This window comes from Chiloscyllium plagiosum, unplaced genomic scaffold, assembly GCF_037043375.1.
Source record: "Chiloscyllium plagiosum isolate Xiang-an unplaced genomic scaffold, Cpla_swu_hap1 HiC_scaffold_8, whole genome shotgun sequence".
NCBI lineage: Eukaryota > Metazoa > Chordata > Chondrichthyes > Orectolobiformes > Hemiscylliidae > Chiloscyllium > Chiloscyllium plagiosum.
Window position 1 is genome coordinate 68,666,469 of NW_028270146.1, and position 26,705 is coordinate 68,693,173.

At 39.9% G+C, this 26,705-nt stretch overlaps 1 protein-coding gene across 1 annotated transcript in view; it reads left to right on the top strand.

Moving 5' to 3' along the window:
* Positions 1–26,705, top strand: part of ttc6 (tetratricopeptide repeat domain 6) — a 228,555-nt gene that overhangs the window by 40,022 nt on the left and 161,828 nt on the right. The window contains exons 4-7 of the mRNA XM_043698490.2: positions 5,635–5,777; positions 20,402–20,608; positions 21,687–21,846; positions 24,172–24,285. Of these exons, the coding sequence (XP_043554425.2) occupies positions 5,635–5,777; positions 20,402–20,608; positions 21,687–21,846; positions 24,172–24,285 (624 nt within the window). The remainder of the gene's footprint in view (positions 1–5,634; positions 5,778–20,401; positions 20,609–21,686; positions 21,847–24,171; positions 24,286–26,705) is intronic.

Consider the following 26,705-nt stretch of genomic DNA (forward strand, 5'->3'; position numbering starts at 1 on the left):
GTGAAGGGGAGGGTAGGGAATCTCCTGGTTATATATTTTTTTTTTTTTCTTCTCATTAACCCCCACACTACCACCTAAGTGCGGTAGTGCTTATTTTATCCCCAGCACCCATGGTGTGTGTGTGCGGGTGGGAGACACAGTGAAAGACACAAAGTGCACCAATCTTTTATTCAATTTCCACCACCAGGAAGATAGGAAAACACCCGGGTGGCCAGTGACAAACACTGCCCTTCACAGCAAGGGACAGTGCTGTGTGATCAAAACAGTGAAGGGGAGGGTAGGGAATCTCCTGGTTATTTTTTTTTTTTTTTTTGTTTTTTTTTTACACCCGGGTGGCCAGTGACAAACACTGCCCTTCACATCAAAGGGCAGTGCTGTGTGATCAAAACAGTAATATCCTGGTTATTTTTTTTTTTTTTTCTTTTTCTTTTTTTTTGGAGGGGGAAATAATGCACTCCACTACTCCTGTTTATTTATTTTTTTTTTCCTTTTTTTTTTCAAAGTGCACCAATCTTTATTCAATTTCCACCACCAGGAACGCGCCTGTGTTTATTTTTTTTTTTTTTTTTTCTTCTCATTAACCCCCACACTACCACCTAAGTGCGGTAGTACTTATTTTATCCCCAGCACCCATGGTGTGTGTGTGCGGGTGGGAGACACAGTGAAAGACACAAAGTGCACCAATCTTTTATTCAATTTCCACCACCAGGAAGATAGGAAAACACCCGGGTGGCCAGTGACAAACACTGCCCTTCACAGCAAGGGACAGTGCTGTGTGATCAAAACAGTGAAGGGGAGGGTAGGGAATCTCCTGGTTATATTTTTTTTTTTTTTTTTTTCTTCCCACCTTCCAGCTTTACATTCCTGTGTATATTTTTTTTTTTCTCTTTATTTTTTTTTCTTCTTTTTTTTTTGTTTTAACCCCCACACTACCACCTAAGTGCGGTAGTGCTTATTTTATCCCCAGCACCCATGGTGTGTGTGTGCGGGTGGGAGACACAGTGAAAGACACAAAGTGCACCAATCTTTTATTCAATTTCCACCACCAGGAAGATAGGAAAACACCCGGGTGGCCAGTGACAAACACTGCCCTTCACAGCAAGGGACAGTGCTGTGTGATCAAAACAGTGAAGGGGAGGGTAGGGAATCTCCTGGTTATATTGGTCAGCCTTGGCTTTTCTGATTGGCCCAGGTTAACAACCCCAATCATGCACCTCATAGTCAACAAGGTCCACCTGGTTCCATCATTACATCCTTGCCCTATATATCCAGGCATGTAGGCTTGGGCTTTCTCTTGCAGTTTTTCCTGCAACACTTTTGCCCGAGGTCCGGTTCCTCCAACTAGGACTGAGTACTGGACCATCTCCTGTCTCTTGCAGTTGGAGCGTCCTGGGAGAGTTTCCTTTCCTTCATCCAGCAGTAACGGTATTGAGGCTGCATCCATTTTGAGCTCTGAGATTTCCTTGACTTTAGACTCCAAGATGACTGTTGCAAGTTAATGTTCTTCCTAGTGTCTCCCATAGCCACTGAAATAACAGAGGCCAGAATCCTGTCACCAAGTCACCCTTTATTTACTAGTGCACAGTACATCGTGCCAGCCAGCTCCGAGTCAGTCCTCGTCTGAGGAGGTTCTAATCTTCTATTTATATTGGTCAGCCAGGGCTTTCCTGATTGTCCCAGGTTAACAACCCAATCAAGAACCTTGTCATCAACAAGGTCCACCTGGTTCCAATAATTACAGTAATCTTCCAGTAAAGTTCTCCTACATCAGTGGCAAGATCTGGTGAAATCATGAGAAAGCATTCTTTTAGCCACTTCCAACAAGAAACAACACCAGCTGCAAATTTCCCTCCAAGTTGCTCACCATCCAGACTTGGAAATATATCACCATTCCTTCAGTGTTGCTGCATCAAAACCCTAGAAATCTCTCCAAGCAGCACTAACAGAGGGTGTACTTACAACAAATGGACTACAGTAGTTCAAGAATACAGCACACAACCACTTACACAAGGGCATCTAAACATGGGCAATTAATACTGTCCTAGCCAGTGACACCCACGTTCCATGGTTAAATGAAAACAAAATTCTGTAATGCATAAAGCAAAATATTTCACCAGTGTATTACTGATCAATAAAGTTGTTACATTGTAAAAAGCTTGTGAAATAATAGAAGACTATAAAGGCCTCTTTTGGTGGACAGATTTTAGTAAGCTGAAATAACAGCCCAGAGTCTACTGGAAAAATATAGAGAATTTATTGGGCGCATAATTGTTCGCGTTTAAATTGTCCAGTAATTTGTGTGAGGGAGAAATAACCTGAGTTGCAAATTACTACAAATGTCTGGATGATTTGTATCACATACCATTAGCCTCATGAAAATTGCATTTTGCTATTAACCTCCCCATTAAGTCTTGAGAAATTGTTGCCTTTGCAAATCAATTGTTAAACAAACTAATCACCATTGGTTTGGGTTTGAATTTAAAATTTAACATTATTCATTTTTCTTCCTTGCTCACTTTAATTCCCTCTCTTTCTCAATCTTTATTTCCATTTCTTTGATTAGATGGATTCTTGTTTCTATTAATTTCATATTCTGTTGTCCCATTAAATTTGCCTGGTGCTATCTGTTCACATTTCCAGTCATATTCCATGGCAAAAGGTTTTGAGCTGAGGGCTGAGTGAAAAAAATATCTGGTGGGCTATATCGTGAGATATCTCACTCCTGGAAATGTTGGACTATTAAACTAAGCTCTGTAAGAAATTATGATGTATTTCATCATTGAAATATATTAGTCTAGGACTTATAGAAATATTACATAGGTGTACAGAATACTATGTATTTGGATATGTTAGCTTAAAATGTAAATTGCATATCTTTCATATCAATGCATTTCAGAAATCTGTTTGGCTCTGTGTTTAATTTCTCAAACATCACTGTTTTTGAAGGAACTATTTTGTTTCATTGAGCAATATGATCTGACTTTGAAAAATAATTATCACTGTTTTTCGAGGCATGTTTATAGTATGAGCAGAAATTTATCTTCCACTGGTGAGTTTGCCATTGGGTAGGCTCATTGAATCCCTCAGAAGGCCTTCCCATCAGCACCTGTTCCAAACTACCTGCAATTTTAGGGGAATCAGATACGTGGACGGCACTTTCATTAGCATTAAGAGAACAGAAATCGAGAACACACACTGGATTATCAACATACTCACAGGGATCAGATTTACGAGGGAGGAGGAAACCAACAACCAACTCCCATTCCCGGATATGGTAGAAAGAACACGGAATGGTGAATGCACCACAAAAATGTACAGGAAAGCCACACACACTGACCAGGTCCTGAATTACAACAGCAAACACCCAAACACACATAAGAGGAGATGCATTAGGATCCTGTTCAAAAGGGCTACAACACACTGCAGCACTACCTAAGTAACAAAGGGAGGAAGAAGAACACCTCTACAGAGTACAGAGGAACCTCGATTATCCGAATATCAAATATCCGAATATCAGATTATCTGAAGGAGATCTCGAGGTCCTGATAGAAACATTACATGTGTTTCCAACACTGATCACGTCTTTAGTTTGCAGTGATTAAATAGGCACCGTTTCCAAATGACTGACCTCCTGCCTCTCTCTCTCCCCACACTTTCCGTGGAGTTCTACACAGGTTTGTACCCTAAACCCCCCCTTCCCCAGATAATCAAAAAGTTGCAGTAAAAAGTTGTGTGTGTGCGCTATTTGGAGACTTACCCCACAAAGGCAGCAGCAGCAGTCTTGTTGTTGGACAGGGAAGGGGGGCAGCAGGGGAGGGGGGGGGGGGGGGGGGATGTTGGGGTTGGGGGCTCACGTGTGGTGTGCAGCTGCCTCGTCTCCTGAATGGGGAGCAGACAACTTCATCGCAGATGCCTAGCAGACAAACAATGCATTGAGAACATGCCATGACCTAACTCACAAGCAACGCTTCCTGACATTAAAAAATGTTTTGGAACTCACAGCCAGATGTCTCTGACCACTGGGATTCATGACAGCCCGTAAACCAACAACCACACACAGACAACTCACCAGAACAAAAGGCTCTATACCCATCATGTGCAAGACAAATGTAATTTACAAGATTCCATGCAGAGACTGCACAAAACCCTATATAGTCAAACAGGCAGACAATTAACAATCCACATCCATGAACACCAACTAGCCACTAAACGCGACGATCAGCTCTCTCTTGTAGGCACACACACAGACGAGAAGGACCACAAATTCAACTGGGACAATGCAATGAATGTAGGACAAGCCAAACAGAGGACAGCTAGAGAATTTCCAGTAGCATGGCGTTCATCCACGCACTCCATCAACAGAGATCGAGACCCAATATACTGGCCACTGCAACAAACAACTGGAACCAGCAACTGGAAGTAGCAGGAATGGGACCAAATAAATTCCAGAAGACACAGTACAGCAGCACTTCACAGGAGGCTGGAAAGCACAGAAGATGTCACCTAGACAGGGGACGAATTATCTTCAAATCAACTTCCCAGTTCAGTGAACATACCCATAACTGTGACAACCAGCACCCAAGCTACAAATCTTTACGCAAACCTTGAATTTTAGGGGATTGGGGAAATCTACGTTTCCTGGTTCTAATTGAGGCCCTGAAGTGACCAATTCATTACAATTTACAGACCATTTCATCCCATCTTCAAATTTCAGACTGGCAAGAAGAGTTCAGTCCAGGGGAAAATGGCATTGCTCATGCCTAAGGTGGGATTTGGACTGAGGGAAGGTGCTTCCATCAGTAACCTCTTATCAATATTAATGAGGTCTTATGAAGTCTGCCTGCAGACTGCCCCCTCCTCTGCCTCTTTACCAATACCTCCATCCCTGCCCCCTGTGCAGCCCTCTGAAACTCACCCATCACCACAATAAGATCTCCTTACTTAACTGGCCCTGAAACTCCAGGAGTTCCAGACTATAGGACTGTTTGCAGATGCATTCCTGTCCACTGTAGTTGCTGGATATCATCCTGATTGAGGGTGGGATGTCCCACGCCAACCAGGGAATGGCCAATATTGCCACCAACTCTTCCAGTGCTGGAATGGGAAACCTTGCCATTCTAAATATCCTGGTCATGAATTATTTGGCATTAGTTTTTATGTTTTAAAGTTTCTGGTATTAATCTTTCAAACTTTAACCATTGACTTTAACTTATTAACTGAAGGCAGGACACCAGATGCTTTAGTTTCAGATAAGGAAATTAATATTAATGGCAAAATGTTGAGCAGTTAATGATATAAACAACTCAAGAGTTGTGCAAGTTGCTAATCTTTCCTTAGCAGTATTTTTCAAGCTGGGTATGTGTGAACAAGAGTAACTGTTAATTCATTGAATTTTAAAATTTAGATAGTAAAGGACACAAATCATGTATTAACACATGGCATTTTTCTTAGCAGAAAAGTTATATTTTATATTTTGTTTGGACATTGCAGCCTGATTACATTTTGAAATTGTTAACATATTAATACAATTCATTTGCATTTGTAATTACTTTAAATATATAATTTTTTTGGTTCATTCTTGACAGAACAAATTTCAGCTATTATTATATTTCATATGTTTTACCTTATTTCTAGGTCACTGTTTCTGATATAATTCATGTAAAAGGAACTTCATTTGGATTAACAAAGAGAATTTCAGATGACCAGAAAATCATACTTGAGGATGAAGAGCCTGACCAACAAGCCTCTGTGGTAGCCACACGGATCCCAATGAATAAGTACAATGCAATTATTATGTGTGTTACATTTCAGAGAGGTTCTCACATGGAAATCTCTGCAAATAGTTTATGAATCTTACTACATGTAATTATAATACTAGGCGACAGTCTGAAAAGCTTTTAGCTTTGTACTTCAGTTCCTTGTAGATAGAAATGAGGAAATTCACCACAATTACTTATAATTCTGCTGTCATCATAACTTACAGACTTCAACTCTAGCTACCTCAGCTACGGGTTTAAATTGCTATAATTACTCATTCAGGCACTATTTAGGCTCCAATTGGTCTGGTGCCAGCTACTTATGTGGTTTATGTGAAACTCACCTAATTTTACTCCTCTGTGTCAATAGTGCTTTTAGAACAAGTATCAAGCTGCAATGGCCACACCTTGCTCATTTTCTCTCCAATCTTTATTGAGGTTTAAACAAAATTTAATTATTAGCTTTTGTAACAACTGAGGCCTCTGAAAGGAGTGTAGCACAAGGAAGACAGCCTTTACATGGAACTACAGATAGCATTCATAAACAGATAGCATTCTCAAATAACTGAGCAGTAAATACTCAAAAATGGTTTACTGTCAATTTATTTTTTACTGTTTGGAAAAAGGACATCACTATGAAGACTGGTATTTATTGGCTATTCCTAGAGTGCCCTTGGAAAAGAATTATTGAGTCTATTTGCTGCATTCCTTTAAAGGCACTTCCAGAATATGATAATAGAAGGAGTTCCCAGATTTTGACTTATGGTGATATCATATAATCACCCAATATTGCACAATATTTTACTCAAATTTGTCCTTAATATTAGGAGTGAGAGAAATCTTGAGAGAATTTGGAATAGGCTGATGGGAAAGAATGCTTCTGAGCTTAGAAAATGACAACTAAGCCACCCACAGAATGTTACTTTAACAGATTTAGATTTTGTTACAAAACAAAGTTTTATGTGGTATATGTTATATGGTAGCCAATGTTAATGCTATAGCTTGAGGAGTGGCTTTGATAAATGGTTATCATGCAATTTTCATGTGGAATTGAACTGCTTTTCCGAGAATTGTTAAATAATAGCCAAACAGACCACATACAAAACAATGTTAGTGGGTGATGAAATGTACAAAATAGTAAGATTGGCTAGCCTAAATTCTCTCTTAAGTTGATTACCAAATTCTAGGAAATTTATATCATAAAAGCACAATTAGAATGCAACATATTATTTCTTTTTAGAAATAAGTTCAAAAAAGTTATGGTATCTTGTACTTCACAGATAGAACTGCCCTAATGTTGGTCAGCAATTACTTGTTTGTTCACATGCTGATTGGTGACCATATAAACAATTCTTGCAGAACAGAGTTTCAAAATGAATATTTGCTACTTCTGGAAATGCAATGGTCATGTGTACAGAAGTCAGTATTAGCAAAGCACCAGCCTCACTACATCACCATAGCAGTACTTCAGCAATGCACTCAATAGTGCACCTTACATTGCAATGCCACTGTCAGCCCACTTAGCATGTAGGGCCAGACACCCATCTCTTGCATTGAAATGGGGTGCTGGGAATCCAAGATGGCGGCGACCCAGTAAGACTGAGTCTATAGTGCTCCTCCCAAGACTTGGGCACAGTGGGTCACCTACCCCCTACCAAGCTTACCAAATCATTTATAAATCATTTATAATAGTTTAGTAACTGAATTAGTGGTGTAATATTATATTTAAGCAACTTTATCCTAAGTTAAAATGACTAAAGGGAAGGGAGCCCGCAGCTCTCAGCAAGCAGGAACCCCTCCCCCACACTCTCCAGCTGCAGCAGAGGCATCCACAGCCGCCCCGGGGGACTTACCAACAGTAACAAGCCTTGCAGAAATGCTTTCCAAGCTTGACTCGAAGATTGATGCCTTTATCGTCGAATCCAGGAATCGTTGGGAGTCGCTCTCGGCCGCGCTGAAGAAGCACGACCGTGAAATTGATGAAATTCAACGCCGAGTCGGAGGGGCGGAGCTAAAGGCCGCGACCTCGGAGACAACCGCTCAATCGGCCGTGGATCAGGTCCGGACTCTCGAGCAGCGAGTCCGGACCTTGGAAAATCATATTGACGACCTCGATAATCGAGGTCGTCGAAAAAATATTCGTTTGCTGGGCCTTCCCGAGCAGGAAGAGGAAGGCCAGCTTACAGCATTCCTGGAGCAGTGGCTGCCACAGCTTTTAAATCTGCAAGCTGGATCAGGCCAGGTAAGGGTGGAATGGGCCTACCGGGTAGCAATACGCGGGCCCGGCTCGAACCAGCGCCCGCGCCCGGTCCTGTTCCGGCTGCAGAGCTACAGGGAGAGGCAGATACTCCTAGAAGCCTCTAGAAATCTCGGAAAAGACCCCCAAGCTATGATCTACAAAGGATCCAAGATCATGCTATTTCAGGACTTTTCCCCGGCTCTGGTTCGAAAGAGGAAGGCATTCGACGAGGCGAAGAAGCGTTTAAGGGACTTAAATGTACAGTACTCCTTACGCTACCCAGCGATGTTACGCTTTAACCATGAAGGATCTGTATATAACTTTGGATCACCAGAAAAGGCTAAGGAATTCTTGGACTCTCTTAGATAAACTGTAGGACATAATGGATGTTGGTCTGCCTTCCCCCCCCGTTTTGGTTTATATCCCCTCCCTTTTTTTTTCTTTTCTTACCTTATTGCTTAATATTATTATGGGGGGTGGGGAGAGGGATTTGATTTTCTCCCCCCCCCCCTTGGAGTTGTTTTCTGTTATTATTTTATGTATATATGAGGGGTGTATGTATATGTGTGTGTGTGTATGTATGTATATATATATATATATATATATATATGTATGTGTATGTATATATATGTATATATAAGCTGGGGGATTTGGTTAATGTGGGTGGGGGGAGGTGGTTACCTTATTCGATTTTACCTCTGTCTTTAGGAGCGGGGTTGTTTTTCCCTTCGTTATTTTGTATTATCATATTTAATTATTATTTGTTGAACTGGTAATTTTATAGTTATATGTTTATATGTGGTATTAACATTACCAAATATACCCAGGTGTTGGTAGGGGTGGGGGTGGGGTGCTCACTGTTAACTCTAGCTTTGTATTATATTTGAATTTTCCTCACTTTATTGAGGAGTGCCTGGGTCAAGGGTGGGGCATTGGTTGGGAGAGGATATGAGGGATTTTTGGAGAGGAAGTGATGCCCCCTGGGAACAAGGAGGAAAGTCTCCACTTAGATACGTTTTATATTTTTTTTATTTAGAAATAGTTTTTTACTGTATTGTTGTGGGTGTATTAAAGAGGGTTTATTTTTGTAAATTTTACATGTTCCATGCCCGGGATGTTCTGGATGGGGTTCCCCCTCCCGAGGGGTCTCGGATTGGCCCAGAGGATTATGGTTGATCAATCGGTTAAGTGGTGCACCTGGAATGTCAAAGGGAGTAATTCGCCACTTAAAAGGAAGAAAATATTATCAAATCTTAAGAAGGAAAGAGTTGATATAGCTCTCCTACAGGAGACGCATCTGTCAGATAAAGAACACTTGAAATTACGACAGGGCGGATTTGATCAGGCCTTTTTTTCTTCTTTTAGCTCAAAAAGCAGGGGAGTTGTTATTCTTGTTCGGAAGAATTTCCCTTTCAAAATCCTAAAGCAGATAAAAGACGAATCTGGACGATATATCTTGATTAAAGCTCTCATAAATGGAGAGGAATATGGGATTTTAAATTTGTACTGCCCCCCGGCACACCCCTTTAAATTTATAACGGAAGCCTTCTCAAAATTGATGGCTTTTGATGCCCGTCATATAATTATAGGGGGAGACTTTAATTGTATTATGGATCCGGAAATAGACAGGATTCCCAAGAGTACTGCAGGAGTATCTCCCAGATCTAGACAATTGATGGATCTGAACAAAGAATTAGGATTAGTAGATGTATGGAGATGTCTTCATCCACAGGGTAGAGATTTTTCTTTCTACTCTAATCCACATAAATGTCATACCAGAATTGATATGTTTTTTGCCCCCTCAATTTTTTTAAATTCCATATCATCCTGTAAAATAGGTAATATAGCAATTTCTGACCACGCTGCTGTATATATGGAAACTAAGGCGAAGAACAGTGGGACATCCCCTCGGCATTGGCGTATGGACCCCTTCTTAATGAAAGATAGTAAATTTGTAAAGTACTTCTCTCAAGAATTTAAAACTTTTTTAGAAATTAATTCAGGTACAGCTAGCAACCCGTCAATGATGTGGGAGACCATCAAAGCTTACACGCGAGGCTTGATCATCTCCTACTCAGCGACCCAGAAGAAATTAAAAGGAGAACAACAGCGTTTGCTTGAAACCCGCTTAAAAGCGGCTGAAACAGCATACATTGATAGACCCTCTATTATTAAATTGCAAAGGATTACAGCTCTTAGGACAGCTCTAAATACTACACTTACTCAAACGGCTAAGAGGGAAATATTATTTGCAAAGCAAAGATTATATGAATATGGCGACAAACCGGGTAGATACTTAGCATTTCTTGCAAAGAAAAAAAAGGCCCCTCAGACTATTATGTCTATCAAGGAAAGTACGGGTATTTTGACTCATGATCATAAAAAGATTAATGCGACCTTTAGAAAATTCTATTCTGAGTTATATAAATCACAGGATTGTGAAGATAGGGCGAAGAGGATGCAGTCATTTTTTAAAAATTTGACTTTTCCAGACCTAACTCCGGAACAAGTATCGGTCCTAAATGCTCCTCTTACACCCCAAGAAATAGTTGATGCAATTAGGCACCTTCAAAATGGTAAGACGCCGGGCCCAGATGGCTTTCAAGCTGAATTCTATAAAGAATTTACAGAAATACTGGTTGGTCCACTTATGGACATGTATAACTATGCATATAGTCAGGGCTGTCTCCCGCCTTCGCTGAAAGAGGCAAATATCTCTCTTATCCTCAAAAAAGGAAAGGACCCAGAAGATTGTACATCATACAGACCAATATCCTTGCTAAATGTAGATTTTAAAATCCTCTCTAAAACATTAGCACTGAGATTAGAAAGGATACTGCCACATATTATAAAGGAGGATCAGACGGGGTTTATTAAGGGCCGTAGATCATCCAATAATGTTAGAAGGGCTCTGAATATGATTCAAGCTTGTCATCAGGGAAAGATACCAGGAGTAGTGGTTTCATTAGACGCGGAAAAGGCATTTGATAGGGTCGAATGGTCATATTTGTTTTACACATTGGAGAGGTTTGGTGTTGGACAGGTGTTTACCAAATGGATCTCAACATTGTATAGTGATCCCAAAGCAGTTGTGGTTACCAATGGATTAGGCTCGGATAGCTTCAGTGTGGGTAGGGGCTGCCGTCAGGGATGTCCCCTCTCACCATTGTTATTCACGCTAATAATTGAACCACTAGCAGAAGCTATATGAGCTGATCCTAATATAGTGGCCCCAAGGATTGGTACAGGTAAACATAAAATTACCCTTTATGCAGATGATGTTCTTCTATTCCTCAGTAACCCTTTGATGTCCATACCCCGCTTAATCCAAGTTATTAATACATTTAGTGCATTCTCAGGCTATAAAATTAATTTTTCAAAATCGGAGGCTATGCCAATGGGTGGCCTTGCTGTGATACCCCGCTTAGCGGACGGTTCCCTTTTTCCCTTTCGCTGGTCCCTGGAGGGTTTCTTATATTTAGGCATTTTTATTACTCCAGTATTTGGTCAGTTGTATAAGGCTAATTTTGTGAATTTATTGGAAAGGATAAGGCAGGACCTCCAGCGATGGGGAGACCTGCCAATTTCCTGGCTGGGTAGAATAGCATTAATCAAAATGAATATCCTGCCCCGTCTCCTATATCCTATGAGAATGCTTCCGGTGATGCTGCCGAGGACAGCTTTATGTAAATTATACGGCTGGCTGAGTTCCTTTATCTGGAACCATAGGCGGCCCCTCATTAAGCTGAAGAAGCTACAGCTTCCACAGGCAAGGGGTGGATTGGACTTCCCAGATTTTAGGAAATATCAATTAAGTTCCCTATTAAGTTATATAGCTGATTGGGTCTTGTCTGATCCACAATCAATCTGGTTGGACATCGAGGCTTCTCAAGTAAAATACCCACTTATTAACCTTTTATTCTCAGACAAGAGGAAAATCATTACAGATCACTGTAAAAACCCTATAATACTGAATACAATCAAGGCTTGGAATATAATGCGGCAAAATGAGGGTAATTCACATAAAACATCCCCCTATGCACCGATAGTGGGAGCATGGGGATTCCAACCGGGGTTAACAGATGCCACTTTTAAACTCTGGAGAGCCAGGGGTATCTCATGTCTCGGGGATTTATTTAAAGATGGGGTCCTGATGTCTTTCGGACAGCTGCGTCAGAAATTCGGATTACCCAATGGAGACCTCTTTCGATACTTCCAAATTCGAGATTTTATACAGAAGAAGACTACGTTATTAGATAGTCTTTATAAATCCGATAGAGAATGTAGTGTCCTACGACCAGTGGGGGTATCTTCCGTCAGTAATATTTATCATTTGCTACATGATGAAGTATCGGGAGATATGGATAATCTGCTTAAAACATGGGATCAGGATCTGGGACTAGAAATCTCCACAGAAACGTGGAATGATATCTGGGAAAATGCTAGAAGAATTACTATTTGTAACAGAACCCAGGCTATCCAGCTGAAGATACTTCATAGGGCCCATATAGCACCGGTTCGATTGGTAAAATTTAAGGCAGGAGCATCTCCAATGTGTCCTAAATGCAAAATAGAGGTGGGCACTCTTGTACATTGCTTATGGACCTGTCATAAGATCCGTGGATATTGGACTAAAGTAGCAAGTACCCTGACAGAAATTTTAGGAACGGAAATAAAAGTGGACCCCGTATCTCTCCTATTGGGCTTTTCGAACTTTCCCTCCCTGGACACGTACGGGAAGAGACTATTTTCTATTCTTTCTTTCTGTGCAAGGAAAAATATTTTGATGAATTGGGTGGCGGAGGGCCCCCCTGGACTTTCAAATTGGCACAGACTAATTATGGAATGTATTCCCCTTGACTTCCTTACAAACATGGTGCACCGAAAGACCGAATTATTTTATAAAATATGGCAGCCCTTTTTGAATTACATAAATACAGATATTTCGGCTATCCTAACAAGGGCTTTTATTTAATTGAGACTACAGACCTGGCTGGTCCGCGGCCCCTCGGGGGAGGAATCCCGCACGAATACGGGTTTATCATATCTGATGTTAACACATCCCGAGCATGTAAGAGACTTAAATATACACCCTGGTTAGTTGTAGGTTAGATTAGTAGATAGTTGAGTTTTGTCTGTTTGTTCTTTTTTGTTGTTTTTTTTTTCGGTTTTTTTTTGTTGTTTTGTTTTTTTTTGTCAAATTTTGGCTATTGTATATTTGAGCTAATTGTATATCAATGTTTATATCTGAGAGTTTTGTTTATTTTTGTAAACTTGTAAAAATGTTAAATTTCTAATAAAAATATCTATTAAAAAAAAAAGAAATGGGGTGCTTTTCAAGGCTCTTAGCTTGCTTTCTTAGTACTCACACATTTGTGCTTAGTTGAACACACAGTATCTTTGCCTGACTTTGCCATTTAGTGCAGTCGCCAAGCCAAGTATTTTTTCATATTTAGTAAAAATGGACAGTCAAGGGAGCAGACATGTTACTACATAGAAGACAGTGAGGTCTGAAGATGCTGGAGATCAGAGTGTGTTGCTGGAAAATCACAGTAGGTCAAGCATCAGCCGGAGCAGGGAAATCGATGTTTTGGGCCAGAGCTGCAGGAATTCCTGATGAAGGGCTCCGGCCCGAAACATCGACTTTCCTGCTTCTCAAATACTGTGCTTTTCCAGCAACACACTTTCAACATGTTACTACATAGCATCATTCTATGACAGTGTCACACCACAGCAAGAATTAGCAGCTTATTTGGCAAACACATTGCATATGCTTCAACCAAATGGCCATATCTAATGGGAGTTAGTCCTTTGTTCAGTAAATAGGGAAATGGTTAGTCAGGGTGCCACCACAGTCGGTCAAGGCCATTCTTTGATTTCAGCGCATGAGTTTCATCTGGTCATTTACATGCTTGGTACGATCAGGGTACAGGGTTCTGTGTCCATCTAGTCCTGGAATTGAGCAACAGTTAATCCTGCAGGTTGAGTGAAACCATCCTGGGGATTACTGGCAACTCAGTCAGAAAGCTGCAAAGAAATAAGTCAAGGGACTGGTTCATCCTCAGTCAGGAAACTTTATGAGGTATCCCAAGTGAGAGAGTAGGAAGCATAGTGGACAGAAAACGTTAGTAGTCAGATAATGACATGAGTGAAAGCTATTCATGGAAAATGTTGCATACTATAGTGAGAGTGGAAGGCCATGAGCCTTGGTGGGATGCAGTAGCAGAGTTAGAATGAGCGTGAGATAGTGGAGAGGAGATGGTGGCATTTACCATTGAGAAGCAGAAAGGGTCATTAAACTTCTTGCAACATTACTGTGCAATTCTCTGGATTGTGAACACTGCACTAACACAAGTGGCAACTTCAGACCGACTGGTAACCTCTGATGCCATGATCTCCTGTTGTAGTACTGTGGAAAGAGGATAGATGTGTTGTCCCAGTCGAAAAAAAAACCACCATTTTGACTGGGACAACACATCTATCCTGGGACAGGCTAAGCCAAGACATGCCAGAGAATTCCTAGAGGCCTGGCACTCCAACCACAACGCCATAAACAAGCACATAGATCTAGATGCCATCTATCAACCCCTCAGAAAATGATCAGGAAATGACATCACCACAAACCCCAGGAACCCCATCCAGGAGAAAGATATAAATAGAAAGCAGGAGACAACAGCTTCACTTCACTTGGAGGTCGCCACTGATGATGTTACCTAGCCAGGTAATGAAACGTCTGGATATCAAACCTACAGCTCTTTAATTATGGGATTTGTGACACCAGAAAGGACTTCCATCTCTGCTGAGCACAAGATTGTTTGATAGGAACATCGTGGAGGATCCATAATTAATGAAGCCACCAGTGGACAAATGTATGAGAAAAGCTGCCTGGTCTGACAGAGGGAAACTCTCCATGAAACTCTGTGAAAGTGACATGATCAAAATGTGGGAAGGTTAAGCCCAAAGAATCTACTGCTCTCTGCATTTTGTATTCCCATCTTCCTATATTTCATTATCAGAATGCCTTGAGGTAAGTGGACCCAGAGAGCAAAAGTACATGAGTGTCAGCTTCTGCTTTTGCGCATTAGTTTTGATGTTCTCTCAGCCTGTTTGTGTAAGAGAAGGGGCTGCAGGGAGCATGTTGTGGGTACAGGAAGCCATTCAAGTGGGATGATGGACAAGGAATGTAGTACTAGGTAAGAGTGCAGTGATCTGATCTCCAGCATCTGCAGTCCTCACTTTCTACTAAGTAGTGAGGTGGATTGATGCCATTCTTTGAAGTAAAGAATGAGAGTTCAGATGGCTGTATTGCCTTGTTAGTGTCACAGCGTGGCGTATCTGCTCAGGACTGTAAAGGAATTTGGAGCAGGAGGGGGAGGATCCAATGATTGTGGTCAATGTAGGTGGAACTGGGAAGGAGTTTCAGCATAGAGTGTATGAGAAGCTAGATAAAAAATTCAAAAGCAGATCTTCGAAGATTTTAGTCTCTGGATCATTAACTAACCCGCATGCAAATTAGAATTCAGTACATAAAGTTAGAGAGATGAATATGTGGCTCAAAGAATGTTGTGGGTGAAGTAGATTCCAGTTTGTGGGTCATTGGAACCAGCAATGAATAAATGACCATTGTACTATTGGAATGGTCTGCACTTGAACAGGGCTGGAGTCTGTGTTTTTGTGAACTGTGTAATTAGGGAAGTAAAGAAAAGGTTAAACTAGGTAGTGAGGGTAAGGGATCAGTTGTGTAAAGATGTGTTTTATTAAAGGGCAGAGACACGGTAAGAGAGGAAAATAGTAATCTGGGAAATCAGGGTCAGAGAATTGAAGGAAGGGACAGAGAGAAAAATGAAACATGGGAATGCACTAACTATCAAGATTAGCTGCTAAAAAGATAACAACAACTAAAGACTGTATCTGAATGAATGTAGCATTCACAACAATGCGACACGGTGGCACAGTGGTTAGCACTGTTGCCTCACAGCGCCAGGGACCCGGGTTCACTTCCCGCCTCAGGCGACTGTCTGTGTGGAGTTTGCACGTTCTCCCCGTGTCTGCGTGGGTTTCCTCCGGGTGCTCCGGTTTCCTCCCACAGTCCAAACATGTGCAGGTAAGGTGAATTGGCCATGCTAAAATTGCCCGTAGTGTTGGGTAAGGGGTAAATGTAGGGGTATGGGTGGGTTTCGCTTTGGCGGGTCGGTGTGGACTTGTTGGGCCGAAGGGCCTGTTTCCACACTGTAATCTAATCTAATCTAATCTAATCTAAAACAATGTAAAAAAAAATTGATATTGCACATCAAAGTAAATAAATACAATTTGATAGCCATTAGAGAAACATGGCTTCATGATGACAAGGATTGGATCCTAAATATTGAATAGTATGTGGCATTCAAGGATGTTAGGCAAAGGTGAAGGAAAAGCATTGTCAATCAAGGAAGACATTTATTGCAAAGGTTTGTAATAATCTTGGTTCAGGAGATCATGATGTAGAATCAGTCTGGGTGAAGATGAGGAATGATAGAGGAGAAAAGTCATTAGTGGGAGTAGTCTACATTTCCGCCTTGAACAGGAACCACAGTATGAGACAAAATACACAGGTCTTCTGGTGCATGAGTTACAAAAAGTTTTCAGGTACTGAATGGAATCAAAATGGCTAATGGAATGCTTTTCTTTATTATGAAAGAAATGGAACATAAAATTAAGGATGTTAACCTTCAGTTTTACAAGGTATTCATGAGACCACATCTTAATAATATGTGCAGTTTTTGTCTCTTTAAGGAAAAATGTAAATACATTGGAGGCAATTGGAGGAGATTAACTATATATCTGGAATAAGTGGGTTTTTTCATGAAGATGGGTCGGACTGATTAGGTTTGTTTCCACTGGATTTAGAAGACTGGGGAATGATATGATTGAAAAAAAAGGGTGGATGTGGAAAGGATGTTTCCATTTATGAATGAATCCAGAACTAGAAGGGGGCACTATTTTAATATTGAACATCACTCTCTTGGATAGAAATAGGAGATTTTTTTTCCGTGAGAGGGTGGTGCGACTTTGGAACTCTCTGACCCAGGAGATGGGGGATATGGGATCATTTTTAAGACAGGGTGGATAGATTCTTGTTACGCAAGGGAATCAAAGGTTATTGGAGGCAGATGGGAATGTGGAATTCAAAACACAAACAGATCTGCCATGATTTTATTGAATGGTGAAGCCGACTTGATGGCCTGAATGGATTATATCCACTTCTATTGTATTTTTGTATGATTTTATGTGCAACCTATTTGTAGACTAGTGTCTTTTCTCTGGAATTCCATTGCAGATTTACTTTAGTATGGTTATGACTAGAGGCAGTGACAATAGGAATTGAGATAACCAGCAGGGAAAAATAAGTTGAAGGAGCAAAAGGGAGCAAATGACAAAATTAAGAAGTCAGTCATATAGTATCTACCTCAACCTTACCTCTTGCCTTCTTGCTTAGCTCCTTTTTGGTGCCCATCTCTCCTCTTACCTCAGTTTTATTATATATCTGCCTATAAAAGACTTTTGGTTTCCCCATTATGCTAATTGTGGTCTCCCCTCATTTTCTCTCTCTCTTTGCTGTCTTTGGGCTCATTTCCTTTAGGGAGCCTGCCCCCATCAACCAGTGAAAATTCTACCTGCTGCCTCTATTTATGAAGCCCAGGATTCTATCTTCTTTACCTGCCCTACCAACTTTAATGAATTGTGCACACTTACTCATATTTTCTCTGATCCTTTATTTACAATTTACATAGATGATTTAGAGTTAAGGACCAAGTCTAATGTGTCAAAGTTTTCAGATGACATTAAAATGAATGGTAGAGGACACTGAAAGTCTGCAGAGAGATAAAGCTAGGTTAAGTGAATGGCAAAGATCTGGCAGATGAAGTACAATGTTGGTAAATATGCGGTCATCCATTGTTAGGAAGAACAGCAAAATGGGCTACAATATTAAATTTTGAAAAGTTGCAGCCTGCTGCTGTACAGAGGGACCTGGGTGTCTTTGTGCATGAGTTACAAAAAGTTGGTTGGCAGATGTAGCATGTATTTAAGAAACCACATGGAATATTGTTCTTCATTGCCAGGGGGATGGAGTTTAAAAGTAAGGAGGTTATGCTGCAGCTGGTGAGGCCACATCTGGAGTACTTTGTACTTTTAGGTATTCTTACTTGAGAAAGGATGTACCGGCAGTGGAGTGGATGCAGAGGAGATTCACGCGGTTGATTCCTGAATTGAGAGGTTTGGATAATGAGGAGAGATTGAGCAGCTGGACCATATTCATTGGGAATTAGACGAATGGGGTGGGAGTGGGGGTGATCTTATGGGAGCATATAAAATTATGAAGGGAATAGATAGAATCTGGGAGGTTGTTTTCACTGGTGGGTGAAACTAAAACTAGGGGGCATAGCTTCAAATAAGTGGGAGCAGATTTAGGACTGAGTTGAGGAAGAGCTTCTTCACTCAAGAGGTTTTGAATCTGTGAAATTTCCTGGCCAGTGAAGCAGTTGAGGCAACCTTGTTCATTGCTTTTAAGGCAAAGATAGACAGATTTTTAAACATTAAAGGAATTAAGGGTTATGCTAAGCGGGCAGGTAAGTAGAGCTGAGTCCATGAAAAGATCAGCCATGATCTTATTTAATGACAGAGCAGGCTGAATGGGCCATACGGCCTACTCCTGCTCCTAGTTGTTATGTTCTTTGAAAATTGTACCCTTTGGTTTATATCACCTTACTGATCTTCCTTTCAGAATGTATCACTTTCCACTTCACTGCATTAAATTTCATCGACATTGTCTGTCCATTCCACATGTCTATGCCTAGCTGCCTATTGTTTTCCTCCTCGCAGTTAACTATATTTCAAGGTTTCGTGTCATTTGCAAATTGTGAACTTGTGCCCTATTCACTAAAGTCCAAGTAAAATGGTGGTGCCTTTCCAGTAGTAGACCAGGTGGATACCAGAGGATAGGCTCCATTCAATGTGGAAGACTCTGCTGAAAAACCCAGCCACAAATGCAGCAGTGGCTATTACTGTGGGGCTCTTCATGTCTGATTGCTTCTGACCCTCCACCTTACCTTATTTGTTCCACATGTAAGGTATTGTGAATGGAGGTTATTTCTGCTTCTATGGAGAAAGTGAGGACTGTAGATGCTGGAGATCAGAGCTGAAAATGTGTTGCTGGAAAAGCGCAGCAGGTCAGGCAGCATCCAAGGAACAGGAGAATCGACGTTTCGGGCATAAGCCCGAAGGGTTTCCTGAAGAAGGGCTTATGCCCGAAACGTCGATTCTCCTGTTCCTTGGATGCTGCCTGACCTGCTGCGCTTTTCCAGCAACACATTTTCAGCTATTTCTGCTTCTATGTGTACTTTTCAGCACCAACTCTGACAACTGGTTGTAGATTTTTGACCACCTTTTGGCCTTTTGAAGGCAGCAATTTAACTGAATGCATCTTGTAAATCAGATCTCACGGGCAGCATTTGAAGGATCCTGTCCCGCGTTTTATCCTGTCAGTGAGAACGGGTGCCAGAAATAGAAATCCTGAACAGAGAGTAGTAAAGCAAGGAAGCAATGATGAACCTTTATTGAACACTGTTTCAGCTTCAGTTGTGTATTGTGTCTGAAGTTGAGCATTGCGTTTTTCAAAGGATGTGAAGGCATTAACAAAATGTAGATAATTCCATGGATGAGAAACTTCAGTTATGTGGATATATTGAAGATGGTGGGATTGTTGTTTTTCTTAGAGAAAGCAAGTTTGAAAAGTATGTTTACAAGTCTGTCTCATGTAGTGACCTAATTCTTCCAAGTGAACCACACAGAGTGCTCAGTGTTAGGGATATCAAAGAGCAGGAAGGAAATTTTGTGCTGCATCAACTAAAAGAAATACCAGGGGCAAAGCTTTAGACATCCTGTGTACATTTTTACACTGATGTCTAATACTCTATTCCTTAGTGCATACATGTGTATGCAGAACAAACTATTACTTAACAAATCAGAATAGTTGCTGAATACATTTTCACACATCTAGATTAGCAACTGAGGGGCTTTTTTTGCTGTATAGTTAAAGAGATTTTTTTTTCTGAATTGTTGTAAACTGATGGATGTTTAAAAATGAATGGTTTTCTTCAACTTTTCACACTAAGATATTTTGTTGTTTCATTTAAAAAAGGATAAATTTCATTTGATATCAATCTTTGTTACAACTGTTTCAGATGTGCCTTATTTTCAGAACACACATGGCTTTTTAAAAGTGTATTTCTGTACAAATTTGTGTTTTCTTTTCCAAAGTTATGAGCGATTAGTTTTCTAAGTTTCTGCACAATTCATGGAATGATGATTTTTGTCAAATGTACTCCCAAGAATTAATTTCTCATACTACTTTGATTGTTTATTGCAGACATCGAGGGCAACAGAATATCCACCACCTTTGCATTGCTGAGCTGAGTCATGTATTACCCATTGATTTGCAACTGGCTTCAAAGTTGTATTATACTCCAAACAGAAGAGGACATGGCTGTAGTAAACTTCCGGAATCAATTCAGCTAGAGGAATCATACATGTATAAAGATGAAGATTTTTCTTCTGAACAACAGAAGATAGCAAGGTAACAGCGATCAATGTAAGCTTTCATGACTGATGTCTTGAAAATCCATTTACCGTGTACAAGAGACCAATCAGAGTATGAATGTTTACTCCCCACCTACTTGGATGAGTGCAGCTCAATAATACTAAAGAAGCTTGATATCCTCCAGGATAAAGCAGTAACCTTGATTAGCACCACATCTACAAAAATTCCATTCTCTCCATCACCGATACTCAAAAGCAAGTGTGTGTGCTACCTGCATTTGCATTGCAGAAATTCACCAAAAGCTCATTGGACAGCAAATCCATATCCATTTCCAATACAAATGATTGTACAGTATGGAGCGCTATGATTTCTATGTTGCATAGACCATGGGGAAATTATCATTGAAATGCAAATGGTCAATATTGAACAATGGAAACTTAAAAAAATTGTCTAAAATGTTTGGCCAATTACCTTTTTGAGTTCTGTTTAAAGTTGACAAATTTTTTTTTGCCACTGATTTATTAATTTCCTTCAAAAGTTGGAAAGCATAAGACAGAGAACTGAGGATATCAAATTTTACATGGCATGTTCAAGGGTCATAATGAGTGATCTTGTTGTATCATTTTAAAAGAAATTTGTTTGAGATTGCAGTGTTAATAATTCAGACAGAGAAATTCATCTAGTTTGTGAGCACCTCTGGAGAGAGAAACATAGTTAACATTGAATCTGAAACTCTGAGTTTGGAAAAAGTCACATTGGACTCAAAATATTACCTCTGTTTCTTACTTCACATAATAGTGTCAGATCTGCTGAGTTTCTCCAGAATATTATGCTTCTTTTTCAGGTCTCCAACATATCCAATGTTTTGCATATATTTTAGCTTTATTAGGTCTAACTTTCAAAGTTAATAAAGTTTATTTTGAATATATAATGTGCATTTACTTATTAATTAAATTATGTAACAACAATACCATGATAAAAGAAAAATATATTTTCCCACTTGCACATAATAAACGCATTATTTGTTTGCTCTGCAGTGCTCCATGTCTTCACACTGTTGTTTCTTTATCAAATTAAAATTGTAAAGTTACAATTAACGTTTTTCTAATTCCAGAATTATCTATGAAGGAATTCCTGCATCAGAAGCAAGTCAGGAAAAAGTGCAGGATGGTGTCAGAATTTTACCACCACTTTCACCTGAATTTTTGAGGGAATGGCAAAGAATTGCAGAATATTATGTGGAGAGACCCAGAATTATGTTATTGGGAGAATCAGTAAGTAATTAATATAATAAAGCTAACAGTACAATCAAGAAAAAGTACCATTGCAATAAATAACAGGCTTTGGTTGCTAACGATAAATGGTTTGTTTATAAACTGAAATATGATAAGAGGCATAATAATGTTATGGGATAGCATAAATTCGAATATCCTGCTCACCTCTTACAGTAACTCTAACAGGTCACTGTTGGAGCCCTTTATCAACTCTCCTTTGTATTGGGTTTGTATTTTTTCTAAGCTTTTGCCTTGTATGTGTGGAAGAATCTTCATCCACCTCTTACAAATCAAATGCTAGCAAAGGCTTGAAGTCATGCGTGTGGGGACATTATGCACTGAGAATTCCTACTGCCTTTGTGTGTTCGGCACATTTTTTTTCTCATTGCTGACTAAGACTGACTTGTCATTGTTTTTTAGGACTCTTTTTTATTCTTTAATGGTATCTGGGAGTTGCTAGCTAGACAATATTTGTTGCCCATCTCCAATTCGTCTTAAGGTGTTGATTACTTGTTTTCTTGAACAAAAGCAATCGACCTGGTATAGGTAGACCAAGGAGAGCCAATGGGTGATATCTATCTGGACTTAAAGAAGGCCTTTGACAAAGTGCCGCACAGGAGGCTACTGAGTAAGATAATGTTCCATGGTGTTAGAGGCAAGGTGCTAGCATGGATGCTTGGCTGGCTGGCAAAAAAGCACAGACTGGGGATAAAGTGGTCTTCCTTGGGATACCAGCTGGTGACAAGTGATGTTCTGCAAGGCTCAGTGTTGGGACCACAACTTTTCACTTTATACTTTAAAGACCTAGATGAAGGAACTGAGGGCATTCTGACTAAGTTTGCAGATGATACAATGATAGGTAGAGGGACAGGTAGCATTGAGAAGTCGGGGAGGCTGCAGAAGGATTTGGACAAGTTAGGAGAGTGGGCAAAGAAGTAACAGATGGGGTACAAAATGTGAGGCCATGCTCTTTGGTAGGAAGAATAAAGTATACACCATTTTCTAAATGGGAAGAAAATTCAGAAGTCTGAAGCGCAAAGAGACTTGGAAGTTCTAGTCTAGGATTCTCTCAAGGTAAACTTGCAGGTTGAGTCAGTAATTAGGACAGCAAATGCATTTATATTGACAGGACTTGAATATAAAAGCAGGGATGTACTTCTGAGGTTCTATAAAGCTCTGGTCAGACCACATTTGGAGTATTGTGTGCAGTTTTGGGCCCCATATCGCAGGAAGGATGTACTGGTTCTGGAGCGTATTTAGAGGAGGTTCATGAGAATGGTCCCAGAAATGAAAAGCTTACATTATGAGGAACGTTTGAGGACTCTGGTTCTATACTCAATGGAGTTTAGAAGGATGAGGGGGGATCTAATTGAAACATACATAATACTGGGTGGATGTTGGGAAAATGTTTCCATTGGTCGGAGAGACTAGGACTGGAGGGCACAGCCTTAGAGTAAAGGGAAGAACTTTTAGAACAGAGATAAGGAGAAAGTTCTAAAGCCAGAAGTGGTGAATCTAAGGAATTCGTTGCCATAGAGGGCTGTGGAGACTAGGTCATTGAGTGTATTTAAGACTGAGATAGATAAGTTCTTGATTGTCAAGGGGATCAAGGGTTATAGGGAGAAAGCAGGGGAATGGGGTTGAGAAATGTATCAGCCATGATTGAATGGTGGAGCAGACTCAATGAGCTGAATAGTCTAACTTCTGCTCCTTTGTCTTACCATTTTACAGTGCTGTTATTGAAGGAATAACAATCTGCTTCCAAGTCAGGGTTCTGTCTGGCTTGGATAGAACTTGTGGGTGACGATGCTTCCATGCATCTGCTGCATTTCTCCTTCAAAGGTGGTTGAAGTTATGAGTTTGGAAATTTCTGTTGAAGGAGCCTCAGTGAGTTGCTGCAGTGCATGTTGTGTATAATACACATTGTCCCACTTTGTGTCAGTGGTGAAATATTTGAAGCCACTATATCTTGCTATTTACTTGGTCAACATTGAAGACCTTCAATGTAATGTTGGGCTGAATGAGAGCTGAAGGGAAGCTGACCAAGGCAGCATAAAATGAGTCTCATCAGCCTACATGAGGAAATTATATGGAGAGATGCGGGAAAACCTATTGGTCAGAGTGGATGAAATCAGCATTGATTTTGCACATCATGTTCCATGCAATCAATTTTCATTCACAGATTCTGATGTTCAACTCAGTAAGAGAAAGAATGGTTTCCTTTTTGGTACAGTTTGTATCATTGACAATTGTTGTACGATTAATTTGTTTTAAGTAGTTTTATTTTCATGGAATTGTAATTCATTTTGTATTTGCTTTGAACAGATGGAGATTTACAAAGATGCAACAAAGTTGTTTTGGACACCGGCATTTCCTAAGTTTGCTGTTCCTATTTCATGCATGCAAGAAACCCTGTATCCCCAGTTAAAAGTGGAACTGGTAATAAAATGAAGTTTGCTTTCAAAACTTATATTCTGATTCAAAGAAAATGATGTATATTTGTAGGCTCTATGATAAATTATAATCTATAAAAGAACAGTTGATACTATTTAGACAATATATTAATGCTGTTTTGATTTTTTGAGATCAAATTTGGTTCTCTATCTGCCCTGTTCCTCTCCTGTACACCATCACAATGTCATTTAGTCCATCATGCTTGTGACAGAACTTTGAAAGAACTATCCCAAGAACTCTCCTTTTCTAGTCCCATAGCATTGCAATCTTATTTCCATTTCAAAATTGAATTAAGTTTTCAAAGTTATTATTGAATTTGCTTCCACCAACTTGGGTAAAAGGAGTTTCCTTCTGTTGCTTTAGGTTGTTTTGTTAATTATCCTAAACTGTGTGTCCTCTGATTACTGACCCTTTTGAACACTTCAATCAAATTTTCTGTTAACATCAGTCCCTTCATCCAAGTCAAAAATATACATTGTTACTAGCTGAAGGCAATCTACTGATACTTCTAGCACCCTGCTCTTTGTGAGCTGACAATTGAATAAATCCCATTACTATTTTCTGTACATTAACCAATCCTCAATCCATGCCAAAATATAATTGTCAATCCAATAAATTCACGACCTAAGATCATTCCCATATAACTACTCCACTTTTAATTTGCTATGAGCTACTTTATTAAACATGTTTTAACAATGCACTTGATGTGTATGTAGACAATCTGCACGACCTCTCTCATTGTTTCTTGTAAGAACTGAATCAAATTAGTCAAACAAACTTTGCTTTTACCATTTCTGTACCACCTTTTATTGATTAACTCTAATATTTATAGCTAACAATTCATTTTGTCCTTGTTTAATACTTACTAAAGCTCCCCCACAATCTTATTAAGGCTGTATGTAGTTGCTGGATCCATCACTTTCTCCTTTTTTGAATGTGATGTAGTATTTGTACTGAAACTAGAAAGTGCTGAATTATTCAGCAGGTGTGGCTGCAATTATGGAGAGAGCAATAGAGCTTACCTTGTAGGCTGTTTCAGATCAATGCCTCTACAACGTCCACTGTAGTTCCATGAGCAGCTGGGTATGCATCCCTCCTGGACTAGGTGATGTGAGTGTTGTCTTGCCTTAACTTTGACTATCTTTTTATTTTGTGTAGCTTACTTTAAAAGACTTTTGGATTCTCTTTTATGCTCAGTCTGAATGCTTCCTCATACACTTCCCTTATCCTTTTTGTTTACTTATTCTATTCTCCCTGTTCAGCTTGGTTCTCACCTGAAATAGGAATTTATCAAACGCTTCCCTTTTCACTTTTAATTTTTATGTCTTTAATAATCCAGGGATGTCTGGCTTGAACGCCTGACCTTTCCCTTCCTCTTGGCAATGTGTATATTTTGTACATGAATTGGTTCCTCTTTGAAGGTCACCCAGTTGTCATTTGCCAAGATATATTTTCTAATTGTCTGATGTGCCTGCATGTTAACCTTCAGTGACTTATTGATGAAGTATCTACCCAGGTTTTCACTTTCTAACCAACAACCATTTAAGAAATACTTTGTATATTAGTTCTTCTTACCAAAGGTGACAACCTCGCACAATTCCACACATATTCCATCTGCCATGTTCTTATGCATAGATTAAGTCTGAATTCTCTTGAAGGTGCTTTGTATTTTTTCACAGCACAAATTCAAACTTAGCTTTATGTCATGCATAAACTTGGAGAAATATTACATTTGCTGCCACCTCCAAATCACTAAATCAGTAATATACATTGTGAAAAGCTGAGGCCCAAACCAGCCTGCCAATGCGAGATTGCCCAATTTTTTCCTACTCTATGTTTCTTGCCTGTTAGCTAATCCTTAATCCATATAGGTTTATTACTTCCCATCCCAGGTGCTATAATTGTGCTAAGTAGCATCCGGTGGAGGACCTTATTGAAAACTTTCTGAAAATCCAAAAATATTAAGACCAGCTTTATCCATTCTGTTAGTAGCACTATCCAAGATGTTCATCAAGCATGATTTCTCATTCAGAAATCCATGCTGACTATGCCCTATCAGAATATTATTATCCAAGCTTATATTTATCAATTATTTATCATAAATTTTAACATTTTCCCTACTATGGATGTACGGTAAGCAAGTCTGTAGTTCCTGATTTTCTCCCACCTTCACTTTATACGTGGTGGGATGATATTTGCTACCTTACAGTCTGCATAAACTGTTCTAGAATCAAAGGATTGATGATCACTGTCTTCACAGGTACCTTTATAAACATACTTGCATGCACAATAACAGGTCCTGGGACATAGCAATCTTTAGTCCCGCTAATTTCTCAACATGGGGTAGGTGATGGCCTAGTTGTATTATCACTAGCTTGTTAATCCGTAGACCCAGTTAATGTTCT